Raw genomic sequence first — 22,783 nt, 5'->3', positions numbered from 1 at the left:
TAGTTCAAATACTTGTATTATTTTTTGAGACCCTTTTTAATACGTTTTGTCTTGTCTTGTCTTTAACAGAAAAAGGAGCTAAATATTTTTAAAACATTATTTCAAGGTGTTTTAAGGGTTGTGTAAAGTGTCCCTTTTTAAATATAAGGAATTAGGTATCCAAGGATAAGGCTGGTTTAGCAAAATGAAATTGATGGTATACTCAGCAGCGTGCCTCTACAGGTATTTTCATTTTGAGCCTGTTTATTTTTCTATGGATCACCTGGGATGAATTGGAAGCCTTTCTATTTTAGGCTTTTCTGCTGTATTCCACACAGCAAACTATGTAGATTATGGTATTAAGGCCCATGTTTTCCTAGCTGAAAGTATTCCTTGTCACCATCTATCAGTTCCGTCACCTCTTTTTTTATTATTTTAAGGTTTTTTTTCCAGTTTACTCTCTCTAGTGGCCACACTGTTACAAAGCAATTTTGCTTCTGTCTTAGATTTTTATCCTTTGTTAAGCTGAAAAAAATAAATATTTTTAAGATAAAAAGGTTAAAACAATAAAGTTAAAATATTTACTTACTACTTTTGTTTTTGTTGCACTTGTGTGTGTGTGTGTGCACGTGTATATGTATGTGTGTGAGACAGAGAACCGAATGCTGAAACATTTCATCTATCTGATTGCCTTTCAGTGATATATGATTAAAAACTATACAGAGAGAAATCACTTTAAGAAGCATCTACTAGTGGAAATGGCAACAAACCCTTAGTTAAAGTACTCAAAAAATGTCTCTCATTTCTGCAGCATTGGAAACGTAAAAGAAGACCAGGTGACACGTAGAGATAGCCAGGGGAAATAAGTCTGCCATATGTTATGATTCCTGTGTTATATACAGTGCAAGAAGGATAGGTTTACTATGCTTTTAAACAGATATACTTCAGTTCCTGTCCTGTAACTGCACTGTAAATATCGAATTGAATCAAACCCCTCTTAACAAGATGAAGCCCTGTAAGAAGGAAATCAGGAATCTTCAACATTGAAAAGCTTTCATGCATTGGTCATACAAAATGTTTGTCCAAGAACACAAATTAAATGGGAAAATTTGTATGGTACTGAATGTTGAAGGAAGCCAAGTGTGTCTTATGATAGCGATTCATTTCTTCCTATGGAAAGCAGCATACTATAAAGATTGCCGTTGCAAATATGTTGCCCAAAATAATGTGTCAGGAAATGCTGATTGCACCTTAGTTTCTTGATGTGGTTTTCATGGATTTTCTTGGAAAAGAAGGTCCAGATTTTCTTGGAAAAGAAGCCTTTTTTCAAATAATTTTCTAAACTTGTTTGGCACATACAGATGTAATTATTTTCATTGATACAATGGAGATCACCATGAAAAATACTGAATTGCAACTAAATTTCAGACATCTTGCTGACTAGGACAAACAGTATTTATTCACATATAAGCCCATTTATTAAGATTCTTAAATTCAACAATTTATTGTGGTAGAAGGTGGCATGTAATACATTTCTTTCCACTAGTTTTTTTGTATTTATGATTGATGACAACTCTGTACATAGAAACTGTAGTTTAATAATTGATTCAGAAGCCCAGTTTTTCTTCTGGATACTCTGCCCACTATATACTTAGAAAAGTAGTGTTACATGATGAACTATCAATATGGTAGAATGACACTTTAAAAATGGACTTACCACTTCCCTGTCTTTTCTGACAGTATAATTCTCAGGGGTTCAGAGGCTTCTCTAAAACACCCCTACAAAGTGATATCATAGAAACTTAAGTTTGTAAAGTAATACATGTATTCTTCTTTCATGCCTATGTTCACAAATTAACTTTTCATCCATTCTTACAGTAATTATTTCAGGAAAGTTAATTAGAAGGTAACTGTAGAATCTTGCATTTCAAAGCCACCTTTTTGTTATTAGTGTTTATTTAGAAACATGATTTTTTTCCTTCTTTTTAGGAGTGTGGCATAATTTTGTTCTTGGTGTTGCAAGTTTTATGGTTTTGTTTCTGCTGCCAGCCATTCTTTTCCCGTTCTATTACACGGGTGTTGGGGCACTTGTCACTGAGGTCGCAGAGGTAAGAAAAGATCTTTACTGTTTTCATATTATATGCTTTGTGACCTGAAATGTACCTGTGTCTCTTATTATCACAGTCAAATTTGGTCAGTGCAGCACTCTGCAGAATCTAATACATTGCACTTTGTCTGCTTAAAGTTTCCTTCTCATTCTCATGATTTTTAGTGTTAGTAAATGAAGGAACATGGCATGAATAATTATAGGCTATTCAGCATACTATAAAACTGTTTAGACATTTGAGATGAGTTTGCAGGCTTATTTCTGGGGTTTTTTTTAACTTCTTTTCAATACTGGCACCAAGTAAATCTACTGGAAACTGCATTATCACTCTAGTTATTGCTATCTGGTTTTAATGTTAAAGATTATTTTGAGCTGATTTCCTTGCTTCTTTGGTCAGCTGGAAGCAAAGTAGAGATAGACTGCTGAGTTTCTGGAAAGGACTGATTTTTTTTCTGACTTAATCAAATACAGCACAGTTGAACAGCAGAGCTGAAAGGATTCAGTCTTTCTTGGATCTAAAAGTGAACTGATATAACTCAGAAGGAGAGTGACATTTATTATGCTTTATACCTCTGAAAGTATAGGTACACCCTGCTTTGTTGAAAGATTCAGGGTATTAATTTAAGCTTCTTGAACTTAAAATGGTAGGAAAAACCACAACATATTAACTTGTATGAAAATAATTACTCAAATTCAAAGAGGTCCCCTGGAACACTTGGAGACTTGCCCTTTTCTTTTCTTTTTCTTTGCAATGAATAAGTTATTCTTTATACAGGATGTCGGTTTTGTAATGCTCTATCGTAAGTCGAAATAATCAGTTCTAGTGGAGCCCGAGATTTTCTGTTTCTCTGGAAACAGCATCTTAACCTAAAGATTTCATGGCTATTCAGCAGAACTGTAAACAAATCCTTGTAGTTTTAACTATAATAACATGACTGACTTCACTGTTTCTTCTCAGGATTCTCCTGCCAATGGACCAAGAGGTCTTTTTGTGGGAGACCTTGTCACTAACCTACAAGACTGTCCAGTTTATAGTGTAGAAGACTGGAATTCCTGTCTGGGAGACATTTCAGAGAAGTCACAGGTCGGCTACTGTATAAGTGCAGCCACCCTACAGCAATTAAGCTTTCCAGCTAGAGGTATGACTTTAGGCGCTCTCTTCATTATTTTATATTGTAGTTTTATCATGTCTTAAAGACTATTTTGGATTTAGGATTTGTTAGTGGGGATAGATTTCTTGTAAGTCAAGTCTGCTATCCTGTCTTAAGCAGTGACCAATATGCCATTCAGTTTTGTGAAATCTGAAAGTGAGGAAGAGGTAGAGAGAAGCCAGAAGAATTTCTCTGGTCTTCCAGTCATCCTATACAAATATCCTGTATGATCTGAATAATGAAATGTGCCTCTTCAGGATATTGCATAACTTGGTTGTTAGCAGTAATACAATTATCTCCTCTATTTTTAGTTCAGTTATATGGATCAACTCAGTGATCTTTTGCAGATGTAAATTCCACACATTACCTTACTGCTTTGATCAGCACGACATTACAAATTGTATGGCTTAACCCAATTATGTGCTTTATTATGGCCACTTCTTCTGATGTGTCTCACTATACGGGTTTTATGTTTCATTTGCTTCTTCAAACTCACAGTGTCATTGCCTTGTCAATGACAGGCGGAAATACTCACCAAGCCACTTTCCATCATTTATCAGCAGTCCTGCCTAACCAGGGAAGTCCCAGTTGACTGGGGGTTAGCAAATGTGACGCCCATCTACAAGAAGGGCCAGAAGGAGGATCTGGGGAACTACAGGCCTGTCAGCCTGACCTCGGTGCCGGGGAAGGTTATGGAGCAGATCATCTTGGGTGCCATCATGTGGCACGTACAGGACAACCAGGTGATCAGGCCAAGTCAGCATGGGTTTATGAAAGGCAAGTCCTCCTTGACTGACCTGATCTCATTCTACGACAAGGTGACGCCCTTAGTGGACAAGGGAAAGGCTGTGGATGTTGTCTACCTAGATATTAGTAAAGCCTTTGACACCGTTTCCCACAGCATTCTCCTGGAGAAACTGGCTGCTCATGGCTTGGGTGGTTGTACTCTTCGCTGGATAAAAAACTGTCTGGATGGTTGGGCCCAAAGAGTGGTGGTGAATGGAGTTAAGTCCAGTTGGTGGCCGGTCACAAGCGGTGTTCTCCAGGGCTCTGTGTTGGGGCCAGTTCTGTTTAATATCTTTATCAGTGATCTGGATGAAGGGATCGAGTGCACCCTCAGTAAGTTTGCAGATGACACCAAGTTGTGTGGGAGTGTTGATCTGCTTGAGGGTGGGAAGGCTCTGCAGAGGGACCTGGACAGGCTGGATCGATGGGCCGAGGCCAGTTGTATGAGGTTCAACAAGGCTAAGTGTCAGGTCCTGCACTTGGGTCACAACAACCCCATGCAACTCTACAGGCTTGGGGAAGAGTGGCTGGAAAGCTGCCCAGCAGAGAAGGACCTGGGGGTGTTGGTTGACAGCCGGCTGAATATGAGCCGGCAGTGTGCCCAGGTGGCCAAGAAGGCCAATAGCACCCTGGCTTGTATCAGAAATAGTGTGGCCAGCAGGACTAGGGAAGCGATCGTCCCCCTGTACGCAGCACTGGTGAGGCCGCACCTTGAATACTGTGTTCAGTTTTGGGCCCCCCACTACAAGAGAGACATGGAGGTGCTGGAGCGTGTCCAGAGAAGGGCAACGAAGCTGGTGAAGGGTCTGGAGCAGAAGTCTTCTGAGGAGCGGCTGAGGGAACTGGGTTTGTTTAGCCTGGAGAAAAGGAGGCTGAGGGGAGACCTTATCGCTCTCTACAACTCCCTGAAAGGAGGTTGTAGAGAGGTGGGGGTCAGTCTCTTCTCCCAAGCAGCAAGCAATAGGACAAGAGGAAATGGCCTCAAGTTGCACCAGGGGAGGTTTAGCTTGGATATTAGGAAAAATTCTTCACCGAAGAAATTGTCAAGCATTGGAACAGGCTGCCCAGGGAAGTGGTGGAGTCCCTATCCCTGGAGGTACTTAAAAGAGGTGTAGATGTGGTGCTTAGGGACATGGTTTAGTGGTGGAGTTGGCAGTGCTAGTGTAATGGTTGGACTTGATGATCCTAAAGGTCTTTTCCAAGCTAAACGATTCTGTGATTCTATGATTCCATGCCCTAAAGCTCTCTAGAGTTTGTTTCATGCAAGCATCCATGGAGACTGAATTCCAAAGCTAAGGGACTGCTGCTGAGCAAAACCTATGTGATGCTATTCAGAGCTTTAAAATTGTCACTGCATTTTTCCATCATACTGGAAGTAAACAGGAGGTCAGGCAGCTTGACTGCCCATGTTTTTTGATGCATTATAGTTCTCTTGTGAGACTGAAAAGGTAATTATTTTTTTTTTTAGTATGTAAGGAAAGTGATCTTACAGCTGGAACTAAGATAAATATTTAAACTGGAAACAAGTGGAGCATGGGTAAGATCCTGCTTTTAGAGACCTAACAGTTTGTATTATCCCTCTGAAGAGGAGGCCAACTTTGGCACATGCTTTCAGCTGGGCAGGGATGGCAAGTAAGAGCCAATTCTTAGATGCTGTAGGTATATATGCTCAGATTCTGCTGCTCTCTGAAATGCAATTTCAGAGTCATGGATAATAAAACTGCATATTCTGCAACTGAACCAGTCCTATTTAGACTGAAATACTAGAGACTTAATACTACAGACTGAATATTGCTTCCAAGCTTGGTTGCTGTATTGTGTTAGCAGCCCATTGTCCCACTGCTGTATTCTAATCAGACCAGCCTGTCTGCATTTTCGGAGCCATAAGCCTCCAGCAGTGAGAAATATTCCTCTAAAATTAAATGAACTCTGTTCAGTCTCTAGCAGCTGTCATTTGTCAAAATCTTGGCAGTTCGCAACTTGACATAAATACAGAATATCAATAAAAATGTATCTAGCAAATGGACCCTATCTACTTGACCATAAAACAAATGGAGAGTAAACTATTTGAGTATGAAACTAGACAGAAAACAATGCCCCAAGGACCTTCCTGAAATTAACAAAAAACAAAAGTTTTCAATGTAGTTTATAAGGAAACTAATTTCATGGTCATTCACAATTCAAAAATAGATGTGGTTGCTTAGCCTCAGGGTACTTGAAAAAAGGATTGTGCCGTTCAGTCCTTGCACCTGTATAAAGCCCCAGGTATAAAGCTCCATGTTAGTGGACTGCAGGTTATGCAGTGATAAATCAGCAACCAGTATCGCAGGCTTGCTCTACCTAAGGAAGGTACTGCGTTGTTGCTGTGACACAGATTCTTACAGTGACTATTCTTTTGTGGTTTTTTTTCAAAGCTGTTGTTGTAGAGTAAGTTAGGTTTAATTCATTTAAAGAACATCCGTACCAAGATTCTGTACCAGACTATTTAAATCACAGTTTAAAACATCATTTATTCACTGCTGCAGCCCTCAAGGCTTGGAAAGCTTTCAAAACCTGAATCTTGTAAAGGCTTTCACATTTTAAAGAGGACATTTTGAGTCTTGGTCATTTCCATAGCCAGCCAGTGAAATCAGTACAGTAGCAGGTAACAAATTTCTATGTCAAACCTCAACGGATAATGGATATCTTAACGGGGCAACGGATAAAAGTATTTTGTAACTCATAATGCTCAGAACATTGCAGTGGTAGATCCCCAGTATCTCAAGGAGATTTATTAAGATGAAAAATCAGTATGTGACATGATTGAAATCAGGTGACATTGTTAAAGTGGTGAAGCTTATTTTTAGTTGTGACTGAACCACAGCTAGGCTCTCTGAATTACTGTAATTCTTGAAGGCTACAGAATAATTGTTTTACTTTATTCAGAGACTAATTTCTTTTCAGGAAGTTACTATAATATTGATCATTTGCTCTATGCCTATGTTCTTTAGTCTATAGAAGACTCGATGGCACAGTTGAATGTTGTAGTAACAACAGCCTCACAGACATTTGCTTTTCATATAGCAATAACTTGGACAGCCACCTGGTAAGTTACTTAAACTGCTAATTCAGTTTGGTAAATCTGAAATTATTTAAATTAATTTAATAATATTTACCAACATTTATGCAGCATACTGAAGTGCTTAAGAATACCTACAGTTTGTAATAACGGTTTATGTGTATGTTATTCTCCCCATTTACAGCTTAAAAACCCAAAGTATTAGTTATGATTTTTTCCATTATCAATCGGGGAGTCTCTGGAAGAACCAGAAAAGATCTTATACCCCTCATTCCTTTAGGCAGAAAGACACCTCTCCCCTTTTCACCACTGGATGAGAATATTGGTGAGAAAAAACAACTTTTGAAAACAAGGTGAAATTGCTTATTTTGGTGCTTCAGTCTTTAAAGGTGCTGAGAACTACAGGCAAAGCAAAGCACTGGACTATCTGCTCAGTTATTTTGTCTGAAGCCAGCAGTGCTGCTCACTAGGTTAAACTAAAAACATGCAAGAGAAGGGCCTAGTGATTGCCCAGTCTCTCAAAATCAGGGCCTCTATTTGATTCCTTTTTCACCATTTTGATTTTCTTGTAACATGTGGAAACGGTAGGATTTTGCCTTACTCTCTTCAAAATACAGAAATGTTTTTTAAAATACATGATCCATATTGACAGTGATGTAATACTCCTAACAGTTCTCTTTACAAGAAAAAGAGTACAAGTACCAACTGTGTAAACTTTTCTACACATACCACTTTGTTATTGTTCTGACCTCTAGTGATAAATACCTAAAGAAATGGAAATAAGTCTGTTCCCACATCTGCTATGTTTACAGTTTCTACAATGGTAAACTTCCCACTCCAGGGTGTTTTTGTGGTGTTTAACCACTAAGAATTGAGCACAGACCAGCAGTTCATTTGAAATATGACAGTGGCTGGTAACATCCTGGAGTTCGGCAAGATTTGATAAATCACTACTGCACGGAGCTTTGACATTCTTAAGCTCATAGCTGGTACTTAGGAACAGAGAAGAAATAAAAGCATCCAGAAGCATGTGACCTTCAAGTGTCCTTAGACTGGCTGTGAGTTTTTGAACAATTATTTTAAATAGTCGTTGCAGTGCTATGCAGTAGTATTTGAAAGAGTGCTCTCTCCCTCTCATTAGAATAGAAAGCTTGTATTGAGGTTAATGGAGAGTGTCTGACACTCATGCATCTATGGGGAGTGTAACTATCAGGCTAAGAAGCAAGAAAATCCTCCCCCCCCCCACCCCCCCACCCCACCCCAGGCCAACAGTAGATGAAGAACTTTCCTTGCATGTGTTTAAGAACAAAAGGAAAATTATCACTGAGCTTTTACAAGAGACATGAGAGGGAAAAACAATTTCCTGTTCCTTTCTGCTGTACTCTCTTTGGCCTGTGGGGAGCAAGAAAGATCTGCTCTTTCAAACTGCAGAGTGAAAGAGTGTTGTGGGTAGGACTTGGGACACAGCACAGCAGTAAGTCCTGTGTTCATCTTAGCTGAGAATGGTTTCTTAGCTACCATACAGGTTTGTTGGTTTGTTTGCTGAACATAAGTTTTGGTTCAGCTAAATGAGGTTTTAGATCAATGAAGACTAAAAGTTCTTAAACAGGTAAGTCACTAGCATGTTGATGCAGGCTCTGTTCATTAGAAATCACTGACTTATGTTTAGATGCCTTGATTTTTTGTTGTGCATGTGTGTACCTTTTTAAAAATAGTTAGCTTTTATTTTGGTACATGTGCACACCCTCTCTTCCGCATTCCACCAAAAATGGAATGACAGGTTGAATATGTATCAGGTAGAGGTTCTGCAGGATTTGACAAAAAAAACCCCAAAAAGTCAGGTTTCAGCTCTTCATGGGCTGGTAGTATACCAGTGAGGCACTTCCTTTGCTTTAAAAATGAATATATACTACCTTTTATTCTGATCTGTTGGAAAATACCTTTAAATTTGATAATATTTTAAATGCCCTTTGCAGTATGCCTGTCTGCCAGCACGAAAAGTTATTGAGGCCAGCAAAGTTTGTCGAACCAACATGGACTGCCAGAAGGACTTTGTTCCAAGCTTTTGTGTAACTCCTTCTTTAGAGAACCAAACAAGGCTAATCAGGGTAAAACATCCACCCCATATTGACATGCTGTACGTAGGACACCCCATGCATCTTCAGTACACAGGTTGGTATTATTTATTAAAACAGTTTAACAAAAAAGATTTCTAATATGGTTTACTTTGCCTGGCTGCTTGAACAAGGTCTTGGAGCACTTGTCAGTTAACTTGTTTAATGCAGAATCCATTTCTTGTTACAGCCAGTGGAGAGACATGGACTACTCAGGCCTAAAATGAAATGTGCACAGTGCAATGAGTTACGAAGGTAATAGAAACCGTATGTGATACGAGATGGTTGTTTTTTCAGAAAAGTATGAAAGGGCTATTTCTATAACAGATCTCACTCAGGTTAGTCATGGGAACCAGGCACCTGCATTTTCCTAACATGTAAACTTCTCCAAATGCTCTTGTAAAAATCTCTAGGGCATCTTGCTCTAACCAGGCATCTTGCCTGGAATATTAGCATAACTGCTTAAATCACACCTAATATGCAAGTATCTGTGACAGATTCCCATGACTACCGAGCCACAAGTACAGTCACAACATAGTTTTTTCCTGATTTTTTTTTTATTTGAGTCCCCTAAATTAAATAACATGTAATGATTTAGTTCCTTACTTTGAAATGGACTATGGCTCTCCTTTAGGCAAGCTTATATCCTTGAGCCAAGTATACGTAAAAAGTAATTCTGCTCTTGGAGCAAGTATGGAAAGAATGAACAAACTCATCAACATCCCTACTTAGTAGCTTGAGTAGCATGGTGAAAATTAGCTTCAGATGGGTTTAAAAAAGTATGAAGTGTTAAGTGACTGTCCCTTCCTGTGAGGAACCTGTCTGTTCCTCACAGACAGCTATACCTCACAGGGGGAGATTTTACTTTGGACATCTTGAAGTACCTCCTTAGCAAGGCATTGTACTTTTCTGAATAAGCACTGGAATTAGGCACAAAAGAGCTTTAGAAACAGTGATGAAATCTGGTAATGTAAATCCATTAGCATTCTTGCATAAACATATTTTTAGTTAATCTGTCAGTCTTTATCTTTCTGTGCTGGTCATATTTTGATACTCTTTGACAAATTGTTTATTTCTGCTTCTTTACACTATACCCTCATTTAAGCCCAAAGTATGATCTCTTCACTTGTTATTTCTGTCCTCTTGCCATTTAGGAGGAAATCATTGTTCACCTGTGCAATGTCAACACACAGTTCTATATGTGATGACACCTATTCCAAATGCAGCAACAAATTTTAATAATAGAATTTGATAATTATTTTAAGTTCCCTTTTTTGGTCTCTTACAATACAAACTGTAGGTACTCTAGAACAATTGATATTGTTGTCTCTTCCAATATGTTGGAGCAATGGAGTTTCAGTCAGTGTTTCCTACTGAAGAGTAATTCTGCAAAACAATTGGACCTGTCAGTCTTTCAGAAGTCAGAAAAGAATGTTATTGCACCTAAAGAGGTAGTTCTACTTTAAGAAGTTACTGTGTGAAAATACAATTTACAGTGTATTTACAGGAATATAATTCTAAAATTATTTCCTGTACCCTGGGAATTGCACACTGAATGTGTTAATTTGAAAGCTAAAAGCTTGACTTTATAATAAACTTTGCTGCAAATGCAACCTATGCTTTATGTTCCCCTTGGAAAAACACCAGAGCTAAAATTACAGGATCCTGGCTTGAGCAGCAGGTAGTCTACTGTACCATTGTAAAGTTCCATGCATTCCAATGAAACAACTTCTAAATATTTCAGACTTAACTTTGCACTGTACAATACTGGCTTGGGGCTAACAGGTTTGATTTTTTTTTTTCCAAATGTGACTGACCAGAATGTGGTAACCAGTTTTTTACAGTTAAGAAAGGAAAATAATTTCTTCCTCTACTTGTGAATTTTGAAATAGGAATGCGTTTTAGTAAAATGCCTTACTCTTTAGTGTGATCTTTCTGCTTGCAGGAAACATTACTTTTTAGAGTGGTGCTACATTTAACACACAACCTGCAGGTTGCAGGGAGCTGCACTAGCATGTACTATGACTTTACTTTCTCTAGAAATGTCACTGAAGTAATGTTTGAAAAACATTCTAAGATTATGCATGTATTATTTTCTACTTAGGCTTGTATTGTTGTCATGATAGTCCTGATTTATGGAGAAGCAGTGATTGTTTCATATTTTCATTTGAAGCTAGCTTCCAGATACAATATTTTTAACAATTTATATCAGTATTAGCTACTTACAAGAAATAGGCTATACAGCTTACTTCTATAAAATGTTTCTGTTTCCTCAAAGTAAAATATCCTAGCAAAAATATTTTTTTTATATGGATGCTATATATAGCTCTTGTTTCCAGTATTAAAAAAAAAAAAAACAAACTGTAAAGAATCATAATCCTAAATGAACTTACAGTGCTGGAGATTTGGCCAAAACTAAACCAGAAGGAATTATTAGGAATGCATGTTGTTTAGTTTGGACACATTGATTAATCCTTTTAATTAGCATTCTCTCTGTAAAAAGTATTTAATGTAATCCAATATAAATTCATACTGTGGGTTTAATTCATGTGGTATTACTCAAGACTTTTAGACTTTTCTTATTGCAGGCCAGTTATGCTCTAGAGGCTCTCCCTATGTTGGACAGATGATATGTAAGGTTGAAATGGAGGGCCCTGTCATTGCCATGCAACTTTGCAGTGTTTCTTCTTTATTTTGTATGGGGTTTTTTATTCCTTCATGTCATTTCTGGTATTGCAAAATCTTGGCTTCCTTCTCTGGCTCTTGCTGGTTGGGAAGAATCTGGTGACTAACACTCACGTTTGGAATTCACACTGCTTGAGGGAAGATCATATCCCTGAACATTACTGCTTCTGCATCACCCATCAGGGATCAAAACCTGCAAGATTTCCTTCATGAAAAGAAGATGGAACTTACCTAGAAGATAATTTCCCCAAACTGGACCAGTCTGCTACTTCTGTTGTATCCAAGTCTTCTAAAAAAAAGCCACTTCCTAGCTTTGGGGGGAGTTTTTTGGGCAACAACAGCCATAATCCCTGATGAAGGTCTATCTGGTACAGTCTGGTTTCTCAGTATTTCCATGCTTGTTTCCCCTTATTGCTGAGAATGATCGTTCTTTGCTTTCAACCCATATTTAAAGGGTTACACGTATAGTTCTTCTGGAGACCACACAGGTATATCTTATGCTGTACTGTCCCTCTCTGCCATAGCATACATGCCCTTTCCCCCATGAAGAGGCTTTGAAAAGCTCTTTGGTCAACCTAGTCTCCAAATCACTTCTAATTAAAATTGTGTCTGTTGTGCATTCTTCCGAACATTTGCCAACACCATCTAGAATTAGCCAACAAAAGAAATGTTAATTCCAGGTCAAAGAATTGTTTAATTAGAGTGGGAAAACAATGACTGTTTTCTCTCACCCAGCCTCATTGCTGTTCACCTCTTCTCACCAGTGTCTTTTGAAGACAAGCCTGGAGAACATAATTTCTGTAATTCTTTTGTTATTCCTCGAAGGACAGATTTGCCTGCTGCCATTAGGTTTGATCCATTACAGCCACGAAATTCATTGCCTCATATTACAGCGTCTAGAGCTCATTCCAGCAACTTCCTGAAGAGTTTCTTTGTGTTTTGGAGATTGCTTCAGCAGCAAGGTTTGGAGCTTTAGATCCATGTCTAGTGGCTGTCAGGGACAACAGACAGTTTATTGTAACATAGAGGGAAGGAGATTAGTGATCCATTCTCAATGCAGGCACAACTTTAGGTTCAGGATGGTGACTTGTTAGTGGCCATTAGGTGTTCGTCAAGAGGCAGTTAAGCTTTGAAATTACAGCGTATTTCAGTGTGTGTCTTTTGAAACCTTTCAATACACTGGCTGCCTCAGCCATTTTGCTATTTTGGCTCATGAACAAGAGGTCTGATCAGATGTTCTGATACCAGCCTTCAGCTTGATGAGTTGTTTGCTTTGGATATCACTTGACTTGGATGCCTCTGACTTTCTGAGCTGGGTGGTGTCCAGGATTTCTATCTGTTATGTTCTTCACTCAGTAGTCCAACAGACTTATTTATTTTCTCTCAGTTCCCCTAAATCAAAGGTCTTTCTTAAGCTAAGGTAAGAGAGAACAATATTTTCAAGCTGTCTTGGCACAGCTGTGGCAGTTCTGGTATTGGAAAGTTCTCTGCTTGTTGCCACACCAAACCCATTCTTTTGTTGGGACTCCTTGCTATCCAGATCTCTCCATCCCATGGTATGCTTGCTGGTTGGACGATTTATCGCTTCTGACTCATCAGTAGGGCCTCTGTTAACAGAAGAAAATGTGTTTATGTGACTGAGTGGACCAGTTCTCTGCTTCATGTGCCTTTGGAACTACTTTCCCCTCGTCTTTGTTCCAGTGTCCTTGAATTGTTTATTGAACCTGAAGAAATCTGATCTCGCTCTTAACTAAGATACACTTAGCAGCACTTTTGGTATGTTATGTACTAGTGCTGTGAGGTTCCCAGTGTTCTCTTAGCCTATGGTTTTAAAACTTCTCAAAGGGTGGGTTAAATTGTTCCTTTCCCAGGGATGTTTGTATTGAGTGGGATTTGAACGCTTGCTTTCACATATCTCTGTGGACATGGCGTTTCTTATGGCTATAACTTTTTCTCAGGTTGGTAAGGAAAATTCAGGCCGTTGTAGCTGCCCTCAACTCATGTCCAAAGTTGTTCTTTAGGGACAGAGTGACTATTGTTGATACTGTGCAAGCTCATTCTTAAGATGATTTTCTAATTCTGCCTTAATTTACCTGAACCTCTTCCTTCTGGGGATAAGACTCTGCTATGCTATGAGTGGAGCCTTCTAGTAGGAAAGGTGTCTTTCTTCCAGCTGTCACAGAACTAAGGCTTTCAAATGGTTCCTGAGGCTGCAGACTGAGACTGCTGTTTACTTTGAAAGACTGCATCAAGACTTTTTATGAGACAACCCAGATGGTTGTCTCATATGAGACATCCCTGTACTAACAGAGTGCACGCTGGGAGGTCTTAAGCTACCTCAGTTTTCTTTGAGGAGTCTCTTATAAACATTTGACATACAGTCAGGTGAAGCTTCATGTACACCTTCAAAGAAGTTACAGTACTAGAAGTGTTTCAAGGTCATGTGGTGCTTGACACTACAATTTTCCAGTCAATATTTATAGGAAGGATGCTGAGTCCCACCTCCTAGGTTTTTAAGTTGCACTAAGTTACATCTTGGAGGCACAGTATCATCTGAAGACAGAAAAAGAAGCTACTTATGAACTGGCTAACTGGTGTTAAGATGTGTAATGCAGCTATGCATCTTCTCCTAGCCTTTGCTTTCTCAGAGTGACTCCAGAATTCTGCTCCCTATCTGCCTCGCTCCTATACACCATGAGCTCAGCCTCAGGTCAGGGGGATCTTCTGCAGGTACTGCAAGAGAAAAATTGTCTGGCCTTCAGAGCAAGTACACATGTGCACCCACAGTATGAATGTATACATGTGGACTGCATATGTTGAAAAAGTCTGGTAACTATAATCTCTTTTTATATGTTTTTTCTTTGAAAAGGACTTAAATTACACAATGTGGTCTTTATGACTACAGATGTCCAGTTGCCTCTGAAAATATGTATCTTAGATCTACTTTTACTGAAATCATGCTAATTGTATTTTGTCGAGTGACTTTACTATGATAGTGACCACGTTTAAGAAAGTTTTAATGGCTGCACTCTTTTAAAAACAAAAACCGAGAAAAACTGTATTTAGATTGGTTATTCATCCTTGAAGAAATGTCATTTCAGATCTGATTTTTCTGCAAAATTATAGTCTAAAATTCATAATGTATTAATCCTGGAATGACTGTTCATGTTTTGTGTATCTTTGTATTTTCATTTCAGTAAGTCTCAGCAGTTTTGTACCACGACAAAACTTTCTAAGCATCGATCTGCCTGTGGTGATAGAGACATTTTGCAAGTATCCTTTGAAGTATGTTTGTTCTTTTAAGGCAAGAAGGGAACTGTTTAGAATATGGTGACCCAGAAAATTTCAGTTGGATATCATTTTAGACAGGATGCTCTGAAACATTTCTGTAGAGTTTTGACATCTTTATCCCATCTCTGCATTTATTATTGTCCATGTGCCAAGCTCAAAATGAAATCTCTCACTTTCTTGTGCTTAGCAGGATATTTTTGGCCAGTGCTCTTTTAACTCTTTCTTGAGGGTGAGTCTTAACAGCTCTGACAAGAAAGTCAAAGTAAGCCTGAATTTACAGCAGGACAAATGAGATGTTATTGCTAGCTTTGGTATGTCAGCGTTTTATCATTTTTGAGTCACTATACTGAACTAAATAACAGGGTATGGTTGGTTTTTTTTTTCTTCAACAGAAAAGAAAACTTAGCCTATTCAAAAAGCAGATTGATAATTCAGTTAAAACATGCTTATTAATGAATGAGATGATACATATATATGCATATATAAAGGTTATTAGGCTTGAATATGGCTAATCTATGAACCTTAGCCTTAGAAACGGAAATGTTTATGAGTGGCTATAGAACAATTAAACAGTGTAGTTCAGTGTAGTCCATAAAACTAGAGTAAAGATGCTATATAACCTCGCATTTTCTGGGAACACACCAAGGTTCACAGTGACCCAGCTGCTTTCTGGGTCATATGTCTTCTTGTCTGGCCATTATAGGATGGAGGTAGGTAGTACAGTTAGCAAGCCTTTACCAACAATAGAAATTATCTACCCTTGCCTCATTCACACATGCACGTGCAGAAATCCACTCAACTTTTCTGGCTAACAGGTAAGTAGAAGAGAGAGGCCAGATTTCCAATTATATTCTAGCCACTTACTCCAGCAAGGGAGTGTTTTGGAAAATATTGCTAATCATTATTTCATACTTAGGTCATAGGTCTAGAATACCTTCTTACTTCAGGCATGGTGTCAGAGCTATAACCTTCCTCCAAAACCACACAAACCAAGGGAGGAAGATGGGCAGTATTAAGTGTGGTTTTGCTGTCTCCTGCTTTCATCTGAGTTGTGAAGAGTGCAGGTTGTTTAAGTATCCAAACCTAGTGCTTAAAAACGAATCTATAAAGGCAATTCTCTGAGCTGGTATGTTATGGTGTAAAACCCATTGAACTCATATAATTTCCGTGAAACAGAATGGCAGCTACAAAAAATAACCCTCATATGTTTCTCTCTGCACACTAGAAATAAAAAAAATGTCTTTTGTATTAATTTTTTTTTTTTTCATTTTCTTGGATATTATTTATGAACCTTAACTAAAGTCAACCAGGTACCTAATTTCACTGTCTGGAGCACTGGCAGTTATCAATGCTGTACCCTGCTTTGCTTTGGATGGTCAGTGGATATTAAATTCATTCCTGGAAGCCACTCTGAGCTCCCTGATTGTAGAAAAACAAAACAGAGAGCTTGTTGGCTTTTTAATTTTGCTTGCTGGTAGTGCACTTTTGGCTGCCAATGTTGCACTGGGACTTTGGATGGTGACAGCACGATAGAACATTACTTCCATCGGTTCTCAAAGTACACAGAAATAATGAATCCATTGCCTTTCAAAACTTGTTCAGTACTGAGATTGAAATAATTCCCTTAAAATGACACTGAAAACAATCACTGGTGGCTGCTGTTTTAATTTAAAACTGTACGACGTTGTGCCTGTGGTCATGGGAAATCTAATATAAAGAACTAGGAACCTTTTTATATACTCTTTAAGCACGGTACTAATTTTGGAGAAATTGCATTGTAAAGTTTCACAGGAAGAAGCCTAAGACTTCATTAATTTAGATCTCAAAATAAGGGAATTATTTGGCCTCAAACATTTGTAAAGTGGGAGAAAAAAACACTTAGGTTTTATTTTATAATTTGAATAATTGTCAGAAGATCTGTGTGGACTCCGATCATTTCTCAGTCAGCATAGTCTTGAGTGTCTTGTTTTGTTTTTTTAATCTGGTATTCTACCAAACTGGACTCTAAGAAGCCCTGAAGTCTGATCTCAAAATGGTGAAAAGCTAAGTAAATGCTTACCATGTGTTAATGAATAGAGAGAGGCCATATGGGTTAATATCTTTCCTTTTCAGCTGGCCGAGATGACTGGAAGCATGTTGTCCTCAGGATGTAGATGAGAAGTGTCAGTGTCTGTTAGGAATGAGGCATGTGGGAGGATAACAAAGCCCACATGTCTGTGTTTCTACACATTCAGTTGTATATTACCATACACAGCTGAAGATTTTTTAAAGGCAATATTTGTCAGCAATAGCTACAAGATAACTGAAATTAGTTTCTGAGTGCTGAAGTATGCTGTGCACAATTATTCCTAAGTGATAAGTAATGTTTGTGTTGTTTTACTCGGAAAATAATACTGTATCATACCTGTTTACGGTTAAAAGTGAAACCTGTTGTTTTTATGGTGTCTATCTTCTGATGCTATGCATGTAATATGTACAGTAACTCACTGATGGTTTTCTGTCTTTCAAAGGGTTGTTTTCCTTTGCTAGGATTCATTCTGTTCAAAGATAGCTAACAAAGATGTTTACCTGAAGCTGGTCTTGGATCAGAATTGTTTAGAGGAAGAATATGATTGTGAACTGAACTATTTAAACATTTGGCTTTGCTTTCTGAAATGAATACAGACTATATCCTTGTTCTTAAAAGAACAGTGGAAGAACAGTTGGTGTTTTGCTGACTGAAGTGTGTCTGACATACTTTGAAGCTCCTTAGGTCTGTAATATTTTGTACCCAGTAGGATTATATATTGACTGTCATGGCCTCCTGTGATATATTGCCTAGTTTATATAAGTTGGGTTTAATCAGAGCCTTGCCTCAATATAGGCTAATATTTTTAAAAAAATGCTCTAGTTTGGGAGCCTAAATATTTGAAATAGGAAAATTTTGAAAAATACCCTGCAGCTTCTGGCTTGTACAGTGCTCCCCATTGGAGCTGCTGCAGCTCAGAGCTCCTTCACAGAAATGGCCTTTCCATCAGGAACTGAAGTGGAAGCTAAGCTCACACATACTGGCCTGCAGGGAGTACTGAAGCATTCATGACCAGCTAACATAGATTCTCTTGGCACTACAGGTAAAAGCCTGGGTAATTTTAAAAGTGGGGTCGAGCCCAATTCCTGGTGCTACTGCATGGATTCGTAACTATGATGTTTGCATTTGCCCACTGACGTGTTACCGTGTTTTTGCACAGTAGCCTTCACGCTTACTTAAGATGTAGTCTTTTCTTAAGATGATGCAAGCAGTAATGAGAGAGCATGTTTGTTTAGTTGTTGTTGTGTTAGTTTGCTTACCTCTCCAGTGCTGTCACAGGTTGGGTGGGCCTTTTGAAGTTCACCTCTGTGGGGTGGCAGGCCCGGGCCTCTTGTTTTCAATTATTTCAACACAGGCATGTCGGCACAGGTCACGGTAAGAGAGAGTAAATCCTCCAGTCAGTCCAGCATGAGTCGGTCCCTTTGGGGACTGTTAAAAGTCACACAATGTGCAAGAAAGGAAAAACAAACTATCAGAAACTACCAGTGGGCTTCTCTTTCTTCAGGAGACACCCTGAAAGTCTAACTCGCCATCACTCCTGGAAACGTACAGAGGTTTCAGGGTAGCAGTTCTGATGGGCCACCCTGCCATCTCTCCGTGGACAGGAGGGATAGGAGCAGCCTGGTTCTTGCACAAAGCCTAGCTCTGAAGCTGTGCTCCAGAAGCCCGCTCACTCACCTAAGCAGCTGCTTACTAACCTGAGCAATTCCTTTCAGTGGCTCTGCACCACTTTCCTCTGTCTCTGTGTCTTGTCCAATCTACAGTGCACAAAATTAATCTGCACTTAGGAGTTTTAATGCAATGTAGTAAGACAGGATATTTACTTTTCAAAACGGCTACTATTTTTCTATCAGAGTTGCAGTGCTGTCTTATTATCTAAAGCAACAACAAATGCATCTATGGTGATTTCAAAAATATTCTGTGAAAAACATTTCAAGTTTGATACTTTATATATTCAGGTTGACTAGAACTGCTTGGGACAATCTTTTAGCATAGTACCTCTCCTGGAGATGTAGGCAAGAGATTTCAAAAAACGAAGTTTCTGAATTAACATACACAAGCTACATCTGCTATAATGAGGCTGGCAGGTTGTTCCTGGTTATTTAATGTGCTACCAAAACTTGATGTTTTATCAAAGGAAACTAAATCCAGTTTATTTTACTTTACACAACCGCTGAAAGCCAAGTTATACTAAGTAGAACTTCAGCCTGTGTTTGATCTCATAATCAAAAAGAGGGTGGAGAAGACATCGGTGATGGTTTTAGCAAAACAGACACACTAGAACACTGTAAAGACCCTGCTTATCTTCTATGGGAGAGATAGTACTAGAAGCGTTTAAAAATAATTCATGAGTTGATTTCTCCATGTGCTGGAATTCTACTGAATAAGGGTTGATTTAGCTATGTACAGGTGCTTTGAATCAAGACTTTAAGCAGACTGGGTGTGAATGGTAACCCAGCACATCTTAGGTTACCTGTGGACAAAGGTAATAGTTAAGTTGGACCACTCGCTGAAGAAAAAGTTGTTCAGTGGATCAATTTCATTCTCCTATAATTCTAACGTATGGATTGCATTCTGATAAGCAAGTGCCATACATACAGTTACTGGGAGGGGGTTTGCTGGGTTTTTGTTTGTTTGTTTAGCAAGAGAGAACACAGAAGGACACAGAATGTTTTTTGTGTATTGGATTTCTACTCTGGAGTATTTGCGATGTTTCTTCTGTTTTTGTAAAAATTGAAAGGAAGCCTGTCCTTAAAATGAAATCTTTCCACTTCTCATTCTAATTAGCCCCTCAGACTATAATGTATTCTTTAATACAGAATCCGTCAATATAATTATAGGGCATATTGATGGGAGTGTAAAACAGAACACTCTTAAAGATTGGATAGATACTACTATTTATGTATATACTATGCATTTTAAATCTGTATCAGATGGAAAAAGTAATGTCTAACATTGGGAGGTGTTATATGTAGCTTTTACTTGAAAATTGCCAGAATAATTCCATAATTGTAATCAGTTGTTGTTCTGATTTGTTTTTTTATGAGAATTTTTTTAATATCAGCAAAGACTTCCATAGCATGTTCTGATAATGCATTATATGACATGAAAATGGCCAAGTTCTTAGCATGTGGGAAGTTACACGCTCTTTGCTAACTTAGGAAATTAAAACCAGCTTGCTTCCATACAAGTTAAATGAAAGAGACTTCACTAGAAAAAGTATAGACAAACTTGCAGATTAGTCAGCCCAAATTTATGAGCCACAGTGGAAAATCTGTTAACTCATCTGTTTTATTTAGAATGAAACAACCAACTGTATGGACAGTTATATTTTTCAGTGATGATGATTCTGCATCTGTGTATACGTGTGTGTATACATTTATACATACATATAACAGACACATACACAGCCACCGTCTGTATTGCTGCTTTTTTAGGGATAACTTAACAGCAGTCCTCCATACTCTGCAATGTAGGCTTTTTTTTCTTTTTCTTTCTCGCTATAAATTCCATGGCTTTCTCTGGGCAACTGTGTCTTCCTCCCATAACTGATCTAACTTCTTTATTAACAGAAGACAAGTGATGGACACAATATAACCACAGCTGGATGAGTTTGTTCAGCTGATGTTTAAAATATGTTCCTTGCTTTCTGTGGGGCCTCAGCTACAAGCATGGTAAACACAGATTTTTCAGGGCAACTAAAAGAGGACAACCTTAGAATCCATCACTCTCTAAATGCTGCTGTTTGTGCTGTTCTGAATGATAACTGGGATGAGTGAGACTGTGTAGAGTATACTGAAGAAATAATGTTTTCAGGACAGACCTCCCCATGGCAGTCAGGGTGTTTCAGCTTATCCTAGCAATAAGGATATATTTTTGTTCAGTTTAGAACATCAACAATCCAAGTTTTCCCAATAGTTTCCTATACATTTTACACGATGGCAAAGGGTGACCTGTAGCAAATAATTTTTAGAATAAATTCGGTATGTCTTCTATCTGAAAGATCTGAATTTGTATCTGGATATCATTTATGACAGATGAAAAAGGATTATAAAGGTTTATGTAGCCTAGCCTGTATTTAATTGTTTCAAAAAGCTGTGATTTAAACTCTAGAAATCAGTAATTTGTAAAATATGCATTCTGTACACCTGCATTCAGACCAGTTCCCACAACCAGTCTTGCCTCAGCTTTGTTCTTGTGACCTTGTGAGTAAGGAAGCCGAATCTAACTCAGGTAAGATCCAATATTAGCAGTTATTTTGTACCCTCTTTATCCTGAATTTCATGTAACACTAGATATAGATTATTTAATGTGGCTGACTTATCTGGAGTATGTATCCTGTATTAATGCAGCATTTGGGAAGCATTGTACTAGGGCCTGCTGGAAAACGGCAGCTCTGTGACTCTTTCTTGTTCCTTGGACTCATCCACTACGATCATGTGAAGAGCAGATGGCAGTGACTAAGGGCAAGAAGAACCTCAGTTTATGGCAGCTTTATGAAACCTTCACACTGCTGACCCAGTGTGAAAGGACAGGAACAAAGAGCAGGATATGACACTGCAGTTCCATTCATTCCATTTACATTGGCATGAAACGTGAAAAGAACTTGTAATTAACATTTCAGAGCATGCAGATATGTTTTCCAGCCCTTCACTGAATCATTCAGTGACTGGTGATCAAACTTTTTTTTTTTTTTTTTTTTTTTTTACACTTTGTCATTCCATGTGCTGAGTAAGTGGTATGGGTAGTTGTAGCTTATTTAGTAAAATGGACTTGGATATTTCTCACCTCTAGATGAGGTGGGTTATTTCTCACTTCATCTTGGGTTGGTTTTTGCAGCATCATAGCGTAATTGATCTCCACTTGATACTAGTTTGAAAGTTGGGAGACTATTTCCAAGCCGTCACTGGAGAAATCTAGTTTCTTCCTTCCCAAGTTGTTTGTTAATATTTTAAATTCCTCTTCTCCTTGCATAACTTTGCTTTTAGATTTTCTATGCTCAGATGATCTTATCTGAAGCCTGTCAATGGAATATGTATTGTTTGGAAATCCACTGTGGGGTTTTTTTCCTCTGCATAGCCTTATTTTTCACACTGACTCACAGCTGTGGAATGTTAGATTTCTAGACCCTTTGTTCCCACTATGCATTGTTCATGATCATGTTTTTAAAAAAAAAAAAAAAAAGAAAAAAGAAAGCTTCATTTTGAAAATGTCAGCTAACAAATATATGGAACACTTTGAATAATGTATTGTGTTTTTGTTTTGCCTTTTTTCTCTATTTAATCAACCAAACAATAAGTATTGTTTTCTATGTATGATAAATGTATCCTGCAAATAAATTCATTGTTTGATTGTTAATGTGCTTAAATCTGTTTTTAAAAATAAGGTAAGAGTGACATAATTCCTTATTTGTGGCAATTACCATATTCTCTCATATATTCTCATACTCTTCATATGTAATTTATATGCTCTCTCTGGGTACTGACAAGGTACCACAAGGTACCACTGTCCTTTTCAGTATCTGACCACCTCCTAAAATTAATA

General features: G+C 38.2%; 1 protein-coding gene across 4 annotated transcripts in view; it reads left to right on the top strand.

Annotated features, from left to right (window-relative positions):
* MBTPS2 (membrane bound transcription factor peptidase, site 2) overlaps positions 1 to 22,435 on the top strand; it is a 38,333-nt gene extending 15,898 nt beyond the window's left edge. For 3 of the 4 annotated variants that reach the window (XM_075521254.1, XM_075521263.1, XM_075521272.1), the window contains exons 6-11: positions 1,969 to 2,087; positions 3,045 to 3,225; positions 7,014 to 7,108; positions 9,058 to 9,253; positions 15,078 to 15,153; positions 16,482 to 22,435. In XM_075521254.1, the coding sequence (XP_075377369.1) occupies positions 1,969 to 2,087; positions 3,045 to 3,225; positions 7,014 to 7,108; positions 9,058 to 9,253; positions 15,078 to 15,153; positions 16,482 to 16,704 (890 nt within the window). In that variant the 3' untranslated portion in view covers positions 16,705 to 22,435. Of the gene's footprint in view, positions 1 to 1,968; positions 2,088 to 3,044; positions 3,226 to 7,013; positions 7,109 to 9,057; positions 9,254 to 9,385; positions 9,451 to 15,077; positions 15,154 to 16,481 lie in introns of all 4 variants that reach the window. The other variant, XR_012778412.1, reaches the window with a different exon arrangement.
* The last annotated feature ends 348 nt before the right edge of the window (positions 22,436 to 22,783 follow it).

This window comes from Mycteria americana, chromosome 1 (assembly GCF_035582795.1).
Source record: "Mycteria americana isolate JAX WOST 10 ecotype Jacksonville Zoo and Gardens chromosome 1, USCA_MyAme_1.0, whole genome shotgun sequence".
Taxonomy (NCBI): domain Eukaryota; kingdom Metazoa; phylum Chordata; class Aves; order Ciconiiformes; family Ciconiidae; genus Mycteria; species Mycteria americana.
This window is presented reverse-complemented; position numbering and strand designations above follow the sequence as displayed.